This window comes from Carica papaya, chromosome 3 (genome assembly GCF_054855325.1).
Source record: "Carica papaya isolate Zhongbai chromosome 3, ASM5485532v1, whole genome shotgun sequence".
Taxonomy (NCBI): Eukaryota; Viridiplantae; Streptophyta; class Magnoliopsida; order Brassicales; family Caricaceae; genus Carica; species Carica papaya.
The window spans coordinates 16,672,058-16,684,849 of record NC_142311.1 but is presented as its reverse complement, the minus strand read 5'-3'; the positions used below and the strand labels follow the sequence as shown (position 1 = coordinate 16,684,849).

Sequence of the window (12,792 nt, the reverse complement as noted above, 5' to 3'; positions counted from 1 at the left end):
GTTCCTTAAATCTGCTGTCTGAGGGCAGGATGTCTTTGTTTATTCTTAAAGCTGTCATTATTGTATTAAATAAATAAAAACACTCTGGCTTTTTGTCCATGGTTCTTTCAGTATTTCATACTTTCTCTTTTTGTTGGATGTCCTAGGTTTGGATCTGAAGAGAGAGGAACTCGAGCAGCTTGTTGTACAGCTTATAGTAGACCATGTTTTGGTAAAATTCCAATCCTTTAAACATGGAACATATAAGCATAGTTGCATTCTTTTAACTGAGTTGGTAACTGAAAAATAGTGTGACCTGAGTTTTGTTCTCTTGGCTTGCATATCTTGTTATACAACAAGAAATATGGACAACGTGGATATAAATCTACAAGAACCCTTTTATAGAATAAGTTTCTTTTTATGCCAGCCTGATAGGGCCCAAATTAATGGAAAATTTTTTTGAAGATGATGCTGCTTTTGATTTACGAAGGCAATTTGATTAAGACTACTGCATCCAAACTATGATTGGCCAATAAAGAAATGAATCATTGAAATAATTTAGCTCTTCATTTTTTCTTCTCTCTTTCTGGATAGAAGAAGAATTATATTCAGATGAGAAGAGCATAGTTACAAGTATGGGGAACAAGACATCCTCCAAAAAGAGGAAATGAAGCAAAAGTAAAAAGACAAATACAATGGAACTGCTCAAGAAAGAACCCCAGAGCTCAAAAATGATAGCTCCGCAATTTCTATGTAGTATAGAAAGCACAATGCCAAAATGTTTCCCGTTAGCATTGGCCTATAGGGAGCTCAAAAACATAGTGTTCCGGCATAACGATTTTGTTGGGAAACGGTTGTCATAATATGATGATTCTTCTCTAAACAAATAATCTACGGTCTTGCCAAAATAGCTCTTGCCAAAGAAATAAAAGAGTATATAAGCATGAAATAGAAAAGTATCAGATTTTTTTTTTGAATGTAGAAAAATATCAGGTTTTAAGGAAAATATGAAATAGTTAACTGGGCTAAATCTTATCAGGCGCTCATCTGCTATAGTATTTGAATGCCTGAAGAAAAAACAACAATCAATAAGAGATCTATTGATACAGTTGCTACTTTGTGTCAATGTAAAATTCAAAGTGGTTATAGTTGCATCTGCTCAACAGTTACCTAAAGCAATTTATATTTCTGTTAAGTGTGGCTTGGATCATTATCCTTCCTTTCCCAGAGAACTTGGAGCTACCCACGGTTAAAATTGTGAGTGAACAGCGTAGAGAAAGGTGGACAAACAATCAAAATATAATTGGGACCTGTAACCACTATCATATTCAAATTATAAAAAGTTAGACTTTTACCCTATCCTGTGTTTCATCTCTTAGCATTAAACAGAAACTAATGCCCTTTGGACTGAACTCTGAGACACTTCTTTGTGGTATCACTGATGATCCTGCAGTAGGATTATAATGCTTTCCAAAATAAAGTTAAAGTTCTTCACTCCTGTGTCATCTTCAGTGAGATAATCTTAATTTGAAAACATGGTTCATTATTATTGTCTACTCATATTGAATAGAAATACCTTTTTTATGAAAAAAGAAATATTATTAAAAGCAAGAAAAGAAAAACACAATCTTGGAGGACAAAATATCCTCCAAAACCCTTCTAATAGAAGAACTCTGTTAGGTAGTATTGTCCGAAGTAGTATATATCTTTAAAAGAACTCTGTTAGGTAGTATTGTCCAAAGTAGTATATATCTTTAAAAGAACTCTGTTAGGTAGTATTGTCCAAAGTAGTATATATCTTTAAATTAATAGTAAGAGCGGGGGTATAATAGTGATATACCTGTTGTGGTTAATATCAGGATTTCCTTCTTTTATGCTAAGATTCATGTATATATACTCCCTTTTGTTTCAAGAGTACTATTTTATTTTTCTATATGGTATCAGAGTTATAGGAGAAAATCATAACCTTTTATAAATCCTAAGCGCCCTCCTACTAAAATAAGAAAATACAGAAAACCTTAAACGAGCCTTCATAGCCGGAGTAAAAGTACTGTCTGGTTTCAGCCACAGCTGCTCTGTTTCAGCTGCAAGTAGCCATTCCAGCTCCTCTGTTTTTCTGCTCCAGCTGCCACTATATTGCGCGCTCTGTTTTTGTTGCGCTCTGTTTCGGTGTGCTCTTTTCGTTCATGTCTCACTCCTGTTTTAGCTGCCTCTGTTTCCACTGCTCATTTCACCCCTGCTTCGGCTCCAGCCAGCCACTTCTCTGTTTTTCCCTGTTTCCTCTCCAACGAGCTACTGCTTGCCTCTGTTTCGCCCATGTTTTTGCTCAAGCCAATTGCTGCCCTGTTGGCCTCTATTTTGCCCTGTTCGAACCCACGCTTCATTGCCGGTCAGCTGCACTAGCTGCTGCCCAGAAAATTCCAGCCGTCACACCAGCCTCTCTGACTACTATTTTCTCTTATAATCACCTACAAATCGATACATGTGAGAGATAACCTAAACTCCACTAGAGCTAATTCTGAAGTGGATGACCTCATCCCATCCTTCTGGAGAATACATTATATTCAAGTGGCCTATTGGTTGAATGGGAATAATTACTTGAAATGGTTTCAACTAATCAGGCTATCCAAACAGGTTAAGGAAAATCAATCACCGTTGGGCCACAACTTGGGATATTCGCTTTGATGCATGAGGAAGAAGATTCCGTGATCATGGTCTGGATTTGCAATTCTACAATTCTAGCGATTAGTGACAACTGCATGTTCCTCCCTAATGCCAAAGAAATATGAGAAGCGGCGAAGCAAATGTACTTCAAAGTCCATGATGGAGCACAAGTGTCCCAATTGAAGATTAAGACTTCTTCCATACAACAAGGAAATAGGAAAGTTAGGGAGTATGCTAACCTCTTAAAGACTGGGTGGTAGGAGCTGGATCACTACCTTTGCCTCAGAATGCAATGTAGTGCAGATGCTGTTGCCTTAAAACCTTGTTAAGAAAGACATAGTTTTTAAGTTCCTAGCAAGCTCCATATGGAGTTTGACTCCCTAAGGGTTCAATATGAGTAAAGATGTGACACCGCTGAATGAAGTAATTCTAATCATCATGACAATGGAAAGCAAGAGGAGAGTAATGCTGGAACCCCACTCCATTCAGAACTCTGGTATGCCCGTCAATCACGTATGCCGTCGAAGAGCATAATCAAAATGCTACAAGACCAGGAGGCATGAGTCGGGACAATCTATGGTGTACCTTCTGTAAGGAACTCAAGCGTAACAAAGAGAAATGTCTCCATGGTAAGCTCACTACCTCCAAGAAATATTAAAGATACAAAATAAGTCAGAAAGGCCTGAAGGACAAGCAAACGTGACCAACCCAACAAGGGATAGAGAAAACTTCATATCTCAGAGAATTCAAGGCAAATATTGAAAGACTAAGGAGTCGGCTGAATCCTTAGACAAACCCACAGGTAAGGTCTATTTGCAAGCTTAAGTAAATTATCTCTCTCAACATGGTTTAAATGCTTCAGATAGACCATATGACCACCCATGGATCATAAGCTCAGGAATCATTGATCATGACCAATTCCTACCAATACTTCAACATATATGTTGTGTGGCTAAGTAGTAGGAAAATTATTGTTGTCGAAGGTTTCCTAAATACCATTGCAAGAATGGATAACAGCAAGATTAGTTCTAATTTGATACTTGAAAATGTGTTTCATATTCCAAAACTATGCACCAACCAAAGGTCAATAACAATATTATCACAAGATTTGAATTGTAAAATTACTTTTTTCCCTCTTCCTTTTAGACCAGGAACTTGAGGAAAATGATTGGACATGCTAATATAAAGAACAAATTGTATTTCTTGGATACACCTAGACTCTCTCTCTTTGCCACCTCTACAACCGCTTCCGACAAGATTTTGCTCTATCACAAACAACTTGGACACCATCTTTTTATATTTTGAATGATATGTTTCATATTTTATTGAAAGATCCAAATAATAGAAATATCCATTGCGATATATGCGAACTATATCATTCAACAAATTTACTTAGGCATTCAAGCAATTTTGATGTAATTAATGCTAATAGGTCATACTATATTTGTCAAGTATGATCCTTCAAGAAAAATGACAATTTTCATCGTATATGTAAAGATGTAATAATTATAGAGGATGACACAAAGGAGATACTCAGACTAAAAAAGATCTTAAGTATAAGAATTTGAGATTAAAAACCTAACAAATCTCAAATATCTTTTGGGAATGGAAATGTTTGGACAAGGAAAGAAATCTTAGTTTTCCAGCCAAAATATGTGTTGGATCTTTTAAAAGAGAGTGGAATGCTTGGATGCAAGCCCGTATACATACTCATGGATCACAATATTAAATTGGGAAGTGAAATCAATAGTACTTTAGTTGACAAAAAAAGATACCAATATCTAGTAGGTAAATTGATATTCCTTGTACAAATCAAACCATATATCGTTTTTATTGTCAGTGCAGTAAATCAATTAATGAATGACCTAGCTAAAAAACTTATAGCGGTATTGTTTGGGATTCTCAAGTACTACAAAGAAAAGCTAAGAAATTGGAATATATATGTTGATATAGATTAGGCTGGTTCTATAACTGATAGAATCCACATCTGAAAACTGTACATGTCTAGGGGAATCTAGTTATTTGGAGAAGCAAAAAGCAGTAAGTGTTATCAAGGATATTGGATGAATTTATAGCTTTAACACATAATATATGTAAAAGATTGTGGCTACAAGGGATATTGAATGAATTGAAAATTCCCTCTTTAAAGCCTATGAAAGTATAATGTGATAATCAATCCATCTTAAGCATAATAAAGAACCCAGTTCATCATGATTGAACTAAGTATATGGAGATTGATAAACACTTTATTAAAGAGAAATAGAATCAAAAGCACTATCCTTATGACATTCAATCTTCCCATCAAATCATGAATATTTTCACCAAGGCACTACCTAGAAGACTTTTTAAGAATTGAGTTCCAAATTTAGTTTGCTTTATATTTTCAAACCAGCTTGAAGAAGAGTGTAGGAATCTGATTCTTGTAGAAGTTCAATTTCTATACAAATTGGTATCTTTAAGAAAGCTCCTGATAAAGTAGAATCACAGTTAATTTCTATAAGTAAAAGATGTTTTTTTTTTTATGGGAGTGATTTATATTTAGTTTTCTAATAAAACTCTCTTTAATTTTTTCCTATATATATCCAAATGTCGTATAATAAAGTATCATGAATAAAAATTCAATAAATAAAAAATTTAATTACAAATTTTCACTAATACATTCCATCGCCTTTATCAAATCCTTCACAGTATTTTATACCGCATTCCAACCAAAGTACTCTTACATGGAATTATGTGGGGGCTTGAGCTATGCTCAAATACTTGAATAACTGTGAGCGCATTCCTAACTTTTCTATCATTATGGAACGACTATCTAATAGAATATATATCCCTTGATTGCCTCCTCCAACCATTATCTTTTTATGGTTAACAAACACCCTCTTTGTAGGCATTATTTCAGCTATGTCGAGAATTGAATCTTTAGCCCCTCCTCTCTTGCTCTTGTTCAGAACCAATTGCACCTGCAAGAAAATGAGCAAGGAGGTAGAGAATCAGCAAGGGAGCAAAAAGAGGAAGGTGAAACCGACCGCACAGAAAGGGTTTACAAGCGTCGATCACATGTTCTCCTGCCTGAAAATAATTCATGCCACATGGCAATATCTGAGGAGACTGGAGGGACACGTGTCATGATCAAAGAGGGGGTATTTCAAACCCCAAAACCGTAGGCGCCGAATCATTTTCTGAACCGCGGCACCATTTTCTCTTCATGCAGTGAACCAGGTTGACTTTTCCTTTTCCTCCTCCATGCAGTGAACCCGAATAGGATGCATCCCCACTGATCGTCAATTTTTGCATCGTTTTGGCCTCCACGGTGTCGTTTGGCGAAACATTAATGCACCAGTTTATGTATTTAAGTCTCCATTTGTAAGATTCAATCATCAAAGTATTTTGTTGAAGATTAATCTCAAATATCTCTTCAGTTTCTCTGTTTCAGTGTTCTCTCTCTATCTTTTTCTCTCTCTAAACTGTCTCTATTCCAATCTCACACTCTTTTTGCTCTCTCTTGATCACTCTCTTTTACAATTTCTCTTGATCTCTTTATATTATTTCTTTCCTCATTGATCTCTTTCTCATATGTTATAATTTAATTTACTTTTACTGTCTCACAATTATGGTAAAAGTACATATCAAGGTCGAGTCCTAACAACTTGATATGAGAGCTGGTTGAATCCGAAGAGACTCTTGCAAGCTGTGTTCTGGCAAAAAAAACAAAGGAAAAATCGTGGTAATCGAACTTCAGAAAATGCAAACTTTAGAAGAAAATGTTCGCAATTTGGATCGAAGGCTCGCAGATTTTTGTCAGAGTGTATGGATCTCAACAGCAAAATCAAAACAAGATAGATCAAAAAATGGCTATATTCAGCTAGCAATTAGATAGGATCTCTGATCTCTTGCACGGTGGCGTCTGGTTAGATAAAACAGCCGCAAAGGTAAGTCCCTCCGTCTGTATTTTAAATGTGGATAAAACAATTTGACAAAACCCTAGAACAAGAGAAATAGGATTAATAGTGGGTCGAACCAAAGGAGTAAGCAAACAAGAAATTTCTACCCGAAAATTGAAATACCTGTTTTTTAAGGAAAAAAATCCTAGATCTTCGACTAGGAGATGCAACAAATATTTCTATATTTTTTAATTTTCAAAAGAAAATAAAGTAGAAATAGTCTCGATGTATCTAGGGGACGAGGCAAAAATTTAGTTCCACGGGTTAACAAATGATTCTCAGATATTTGAATGGAAAATATTTGTGGAGGAATTGTGTAGAAGGTTCGGAGGGTTAACTAAAGTAGACATTGTGGAGGAATTTAACAAATTGATACAAGAGGATATCATCGTCAAATATCACGAAAAGTTTGAAGAAATGAGGTCTTTGATATTGACCAAAAAACATGATTTTCTGAAATATATTTTATTTTTAGTTTTATAAGTGGTCGAAATGAAGAACTTAGACCAACAATCAAAATGCGAAGGCCACACACCTTGGCTCAAACATTTAAATTGGCTTTGTAACAAGAAGTAGTAGATGTCATCAACCGTCAAAATAAATCAAAGCATTCTACGACTTCTTTCAAATCATCAAATCCCAAAGGAAGTCTCCCCGTTACCGAAAATTTCTCTAATGTTCAGAATTTTCAAAAAACCTCACCCATAAGAGGTCCAAATCATTTAGAACTAAAGGAGAAATCTTTGTTACAGATGCAGGGGAAAATTATTTCCCAGTACATCAATGTAAAGAAATAACATCCATGGCAGTAGAGAAACGTGAAGAGTAAGAAGGTGGTGAAGTGGAGCAAACCACGGAGGAAGAGCAACATGATAATACAGATGATCCTGTGACCCTATCTCTCTAAGCCACAGCAGGAGGTTCTTTGGGTGGCACAGTTAAGGTCAGGGGGCAGTTGAATGGGAAACCCATTCTAATTTGGTGGAAGCTCTCATTCCTTTGTAAACAATTCAGTTGCAGTGGAAATACGGGATCTAGTGGTTCCAGGTTAACATGACTCTGGGAATAGATTGAAAGAAGCTCCACAATCCTATCATCTTTGATTTTGTTGAATCAAATGTCAGTTTTGGAAGAGATTGAGAGCAAATCACTTTGCAAGGGATTAAAGCCTCCAAAGCTCTGGTTCCGCTCAAAGAAAGAAACCTTAAAAATGTAGTGACTAGCCAAGGACAGTAGTGCTCTATTTACTGCATTTGGTTCATGGAAACTGAAGACCCGCAGAAGAAGGAATCTTTCTCACTCCCGATCCCTCTCTTTTACAATCTCTCTTTTGGTCTCTTTATATTATTTCTTTCCCTACCGATCTCTCTCTGATCTGTTATAATTTAATTTGTTGTTTCTGTCTCACAGTTCCGATAAAAGCGCATGTCAAGGTCAAGCCCTAACAGCATCCTAGCGAGCTGCCTCTATATTCATTTGCAAGGTTCTGCCACTTGCAGCATCTCTATTGTCCTCCAAATTTACATATCCCTTTCTCTAGTCAACAATCTCACTAAAGGGACTTTCCAATTTTCTCCATATGACTCTGGCTCTGCCTTCTAGAATAAATATGTTGTTTGTCTTCCTGCCTCCAGCAAACTCTGACACGGACAGATACTTCCCACTGACATTTTGGAAGATTAAGTACTTGTTCATCTCTCGATAAGCTAGCTAAACACTTTGCTTCTTATTAGAAAACTGGGACAAAAGAATATTCTCAACCACCACACCCCTTTATTATTCTACACAAATTTTAAGAGATTTCTCCTTCAGGAATTCTAAAATAACCATATTGCCAGAATGAAACTCCACTACTTCTCTGCAGTTATTAAAAGACTTCTTCTCAATAGAGAAGTTAATGGCCTTTGATAAATCCAAAACTGATAATTATAAGCATCCTATTCGAAAGAAAGAGACTCATTGAACAAGCAGGAATATGGTCCTTCCAACCCCTCTTATTGATTTCTTTTTTGAATAATAATATCATTACCTGCTCGATAATTGTAAATAGTTCATATTATTCTGCGCTTGATAATGAGAAACTATACCTATTTGCTGATCAGGTATGTAAAGTTTCCAATTCTTCATTGAATCATGCAGTAATCTCAACCTTTTCCTTCTCTGGCGGTTCCCTTTTTCTATTCTAATATTTCATGTACTAGGAGTACAAATGTACTAAAGGAAACTGTTGGTAATATTTATGTAAAACTAATTTATTCTATAACTTTTTTTACAAAATGTATAAATTCTAAACTTTCCTTATTGAATAGTTTCTTTTCTGGATTCATAAAAGTTCTCTTATCAGTACATGTTTTTGTCAGAGATTTTTGTCTGTTTATGATATAGTTATTTCTACTGCAGAAAGAAGAGTTCCGGCATACAGCTTATGCAACAAATGCTTATGTAACAGTTGGACCATTGGCAAAGCAATTATTACTAGGTACATATGCTTCAAAAAAGCTGCTATTCCATAGATCTAGGGCAGTATATTGTTAGGATTCTGTTTTCTACTATTAGTTATGCTATTTTTCTTAGAATTTAACCTTTTGCATTTTAGAAGGTACTCTTTTTTGTTTTGATTCATCCTAGCAACTAGTGGTAGGTCCTTGTAGCATCAGATTTCAATTGATTTATGTTAGAAGATATATCTCATTCCATTTCATATTGATTTGTGAAACTGCATGCATGCATCATCTTCCAACCAAAATGAGAAAGTATTTGGTACTTCAATTTTTCATATTTCTTGCATATTGTTCTGGAAATATCCATCATATATTGTTTTAGGATTGATGACAGTATTTAATGTTTTTAAGAAAATATTTATACATGCTTTTGGTTGTTAAGATGAAAACTTAATTCCAGCTTTGGCAATCATTTTAAGGAATGGTTTCCTTGGTACTGTAGGACAGGTTGGCCTTGATACCAAATGATATAGGACAAGAGACTGAATAGAGGAAAATACGAACTAAAAGCAAGATAGGGAAAAAGATAGAAATGCAATTGAAGAGGAAGAAAGGATAAGAGAACAAACAAGATGGGGACAAGACTAAAGATCATGCGTATCCAACACTACGTATATATGTTTTTCTATAGTCATAACCATTTCTAAGCCCTGAAAGAGGTGCAGTTATATAGGCATCAATTCATTTTATAAAGAGAAGTGAATTAATTAAGATAGCTAAATAAAGCTTTAATAGCAACTAATCCTAGATAGGACGAAATAAACTCTTGCACTTATCTTTTTCTCTGATGCCATTTTTTCTTTGTATTCTCTTATAATGCTTTAAATGGTATTTTTTGTCTTGCATAGCCTTGGTTCTCACTCGTCTAAGGTCAAATTAAATTTGGAAATTTGTCTTTTTATTCTCACTAGCATTATGACCATGTTATGTGCGGCTTTATCTAAAGTTCAAGATCAAATTTAATTAATTTGATGTTAAGTACTATTACTAATTTTTACTTGATGCATTCATCATATCCAATTCATTTTTTTTTTGTTTCTTTGTAAATTATTTCCCACAATAAATAGTGTGCGTCAGATATTTGGATTAATTTTTAAATGTCTACAGTTTTAAGGGATGGGAGGGGTCTAAAATTAATCAAATACGTTAAGGATCAGTTTCAAAGTGTAGAAAGGAGGTTCTTGGGGACATAAGGGCTAAAAACAAGAGCTGCTTAATCAATTGAGTGCCTTCCTGTCTATCAGATAACTAACAAGCTATATTACTCTTTTAAACATTAAGTTTTAGGGATATTTTGGTGAAAGACAAGATGGATTGCAAACAGAAGTCTAGAATCATTATAGTATTAGTTATTAATATTATTATAATAATTGTTTTATGCTGGTGTAGCATGAGTTTACGAGATTAAGTTATCCCCTTGGTAACTTCAGCACTACATCCATTCTTTTGGATATAGAGATCTAGATTAGTAGAGGAAACCAGCTTTTACTGTGAAATTTTGAGTTAGCATATTTCATTTTCATTAAGTGGTTCATTGTGGTTTGCTCATTTATATTTGTCTTATTGTAATTAGGATCTAACAAAAAATAATCATTTTCAGGGAAAAAAATCATTAAACTAGAAATTTCAAGCAGCCGAAAGAATTCAGCATCCAACAAGAAATCAAAGCGTGGTCTTACATTCTGTGGTTTGGAGCTTAAGCTTGATGAGCTGCGGAAGGAACTGTGTTCAGTTAATGGTGGTATATTGCCTCATTCTGTGTTTTCAAGTCAACAGATCAGCATGTTAAGCTCCCAGAAACCAAAATCTATGGAGGAGGCAAGTTCACTTATGTTTTCTAGATGCCTTACTTTCCTGAGTAGCCATCCTTCCAATAGTGATTTGTCTAATTTAAATTACACTTATGCTTGCAGCAATAACAAAGAGCAAGAAAAAACTAGTTGTCCACGGTGTCTCTAATTTTAATTCTCTATTCAGCATTCTAATTTAGAACAGAAAGCTAGCTGCCCCTATTAATTGTGTGTACCTCTCACAATTTTAAATAGATGCATGCATTATATGCCTCGGATACACGCACGTGCAAGGGGTATGCACATCTTCACACATAAAACATGTCTACACACACTAGGTTCACATGGGAGAAATAGCGAGGGTGTGTGCCTGCATGTGCAAGTGTTGTTGCCAAACAGGCACATGGGCTTGTCAAGAAGTTTAAGGGAGTTTTCTGCAACTTTTATCCTCAAGAATCTAAGATTATTGCTTATTTCAATGCTCTGCAGTTGGAGGGAATAATTGGAAAGTTGAAGACAGAAAAATACGGGGTTAGAATTCTTGAAGAAATAGAGAAATGGCCTGCAGATAATGATACGGTTTATGGAAGCCTTGTCAGTGGCAACACATCCACAAAGAAGCTGAAGACCCAGAAGTCTCCTGTGCTTATTGAGAGCAGTGAAGATGAGGTTTGAGATTAAAAGAAGTCTTCTGTTCAATTTGGAGTTCAATTAAGATTAAACTTAAGTAATTTAATTTTTTAGATGTAATCACTATCTTTTATTTAATCCATCATAAGTTATACCAGGCCACAATTCAGAGAACTTTTAATGAATTTTTTCAGTTAAGGGGGGGTTTTTGATGAATGTCTTTTTCCCTGCGGGAAAAGCATAAAATGAGATGATGATGATGATGATGATTAATGCTGGAGAAGATTATGGTAGAAGTTCACAAATAACTAAAAAAGTAATAACAATTCACCAGAAAAAAAAAAGACTTTTTAAATTTCTAAAGCAACTCAATTAAAATTTTGATGTCAAGAGAAATGAACAGTCCAATTTACTATATGAAAGTGTTTTATAGTTTTTATTTTTTCTAGTTATATGTATTCTGTTTTATAAAACAAACAAGGTAATCAGTACCAAAACGTTTGTAATTTTTATGTTTTAGAAAATTATATGTATTTTTTTTATAAGAACAAACAAGATAGCCAATAATGAATAAAATGGCAAAGAAGTATGAAAATTTAAAAATGTCATTTTTTAGGATTTTTTTTTTTTTGTTTTTTTTGAAAAAAAAAAAAAAAGGTATTCTCTCATGTGCTTATTATTTTTTATACACGGGAGATAAACGTGTATTATTTTTGTAAAACTGTAATAAAAGATTTAACTATCATAAATAAAGAAATATAGATATTTGAAAAATAAAAATTAAAAGGTCTTTTAAATATTTAGATTTGAAATGACGTGATTGAGCTGAAAACGAATAAAACCAAGAAAGCAAACTAAAAATAAGAAGATTAAACGAAATTCCATGCACTAAATATTAAGTAAAAACTCATAAAGAAAACATAAAATTTGACTGCCAACATACATAAGAAACACAAATTGTACTAACAAATCCATAATCGAAATATACTACAAAATTTAGTATAATTTAATTAAATTAATGACAATTAGATAATTTAGTGTCACATAATATAATAATTGGATTAGTAAATAATTAATCTTAACTATGGATATCTCCAATATATCTACATTACAACAAGTTATTTTAAAAATTCAGATCTTTCAATGAACTAAATATTTCCCCGCATTCTTGAGTCACGAATATAACTTCATAGTAAATAAATATGAATCGTTTTAATACTCAATCTCAGTAATTAAATTTAATGAGTATAAAATTTCAAGAATAAAACATCTTAGAAAGTAATTCAT

General features: G+C 34.1%; 1 protein-coding gene across 15 annotated transcripts in view; it reads left to right on the top strand.

Moving 5' to 3' along the window:
• RECQL2 (RECQ helicase L2) overlaps positions 1-11,703 on the top strand; it is a 76,594-nt gene extending 64,891 nt beyond the window's left edge. For 8 of the 15 annotated variants that reach the window (XM_088216155.1, XM_088216161.1, XM_088216156.1 and 5 more), the window contains 4 exons: positions 147-211; positions 8,985-9,063; positions 10,686-10,903; positions 11,365-11,703. In XM_088216155.1, coding sequence (XP_088072281.1) covers positions 147-211; positions 8,985-9,063; positions 10,686-10,903; positions 11,365-11,550 — 548 coding nt within the window. In that variant the 3' untranslated portion in view covers positions 11,551-11,703. Of the gene's footprint in view, positions 1-146; positions 212-8,984; positions 9,065-10,685; positions 10,904-11,364 lie in introns of those variants that run through there. The other 7 variants (XR_015817884.1, XR_015817882.1, XR_015817880.1 and 4 more) reach the window with 4 other exon arrangements.
• Positions 11,704-12,792: the final 1,089 nt, after the last annotated feature.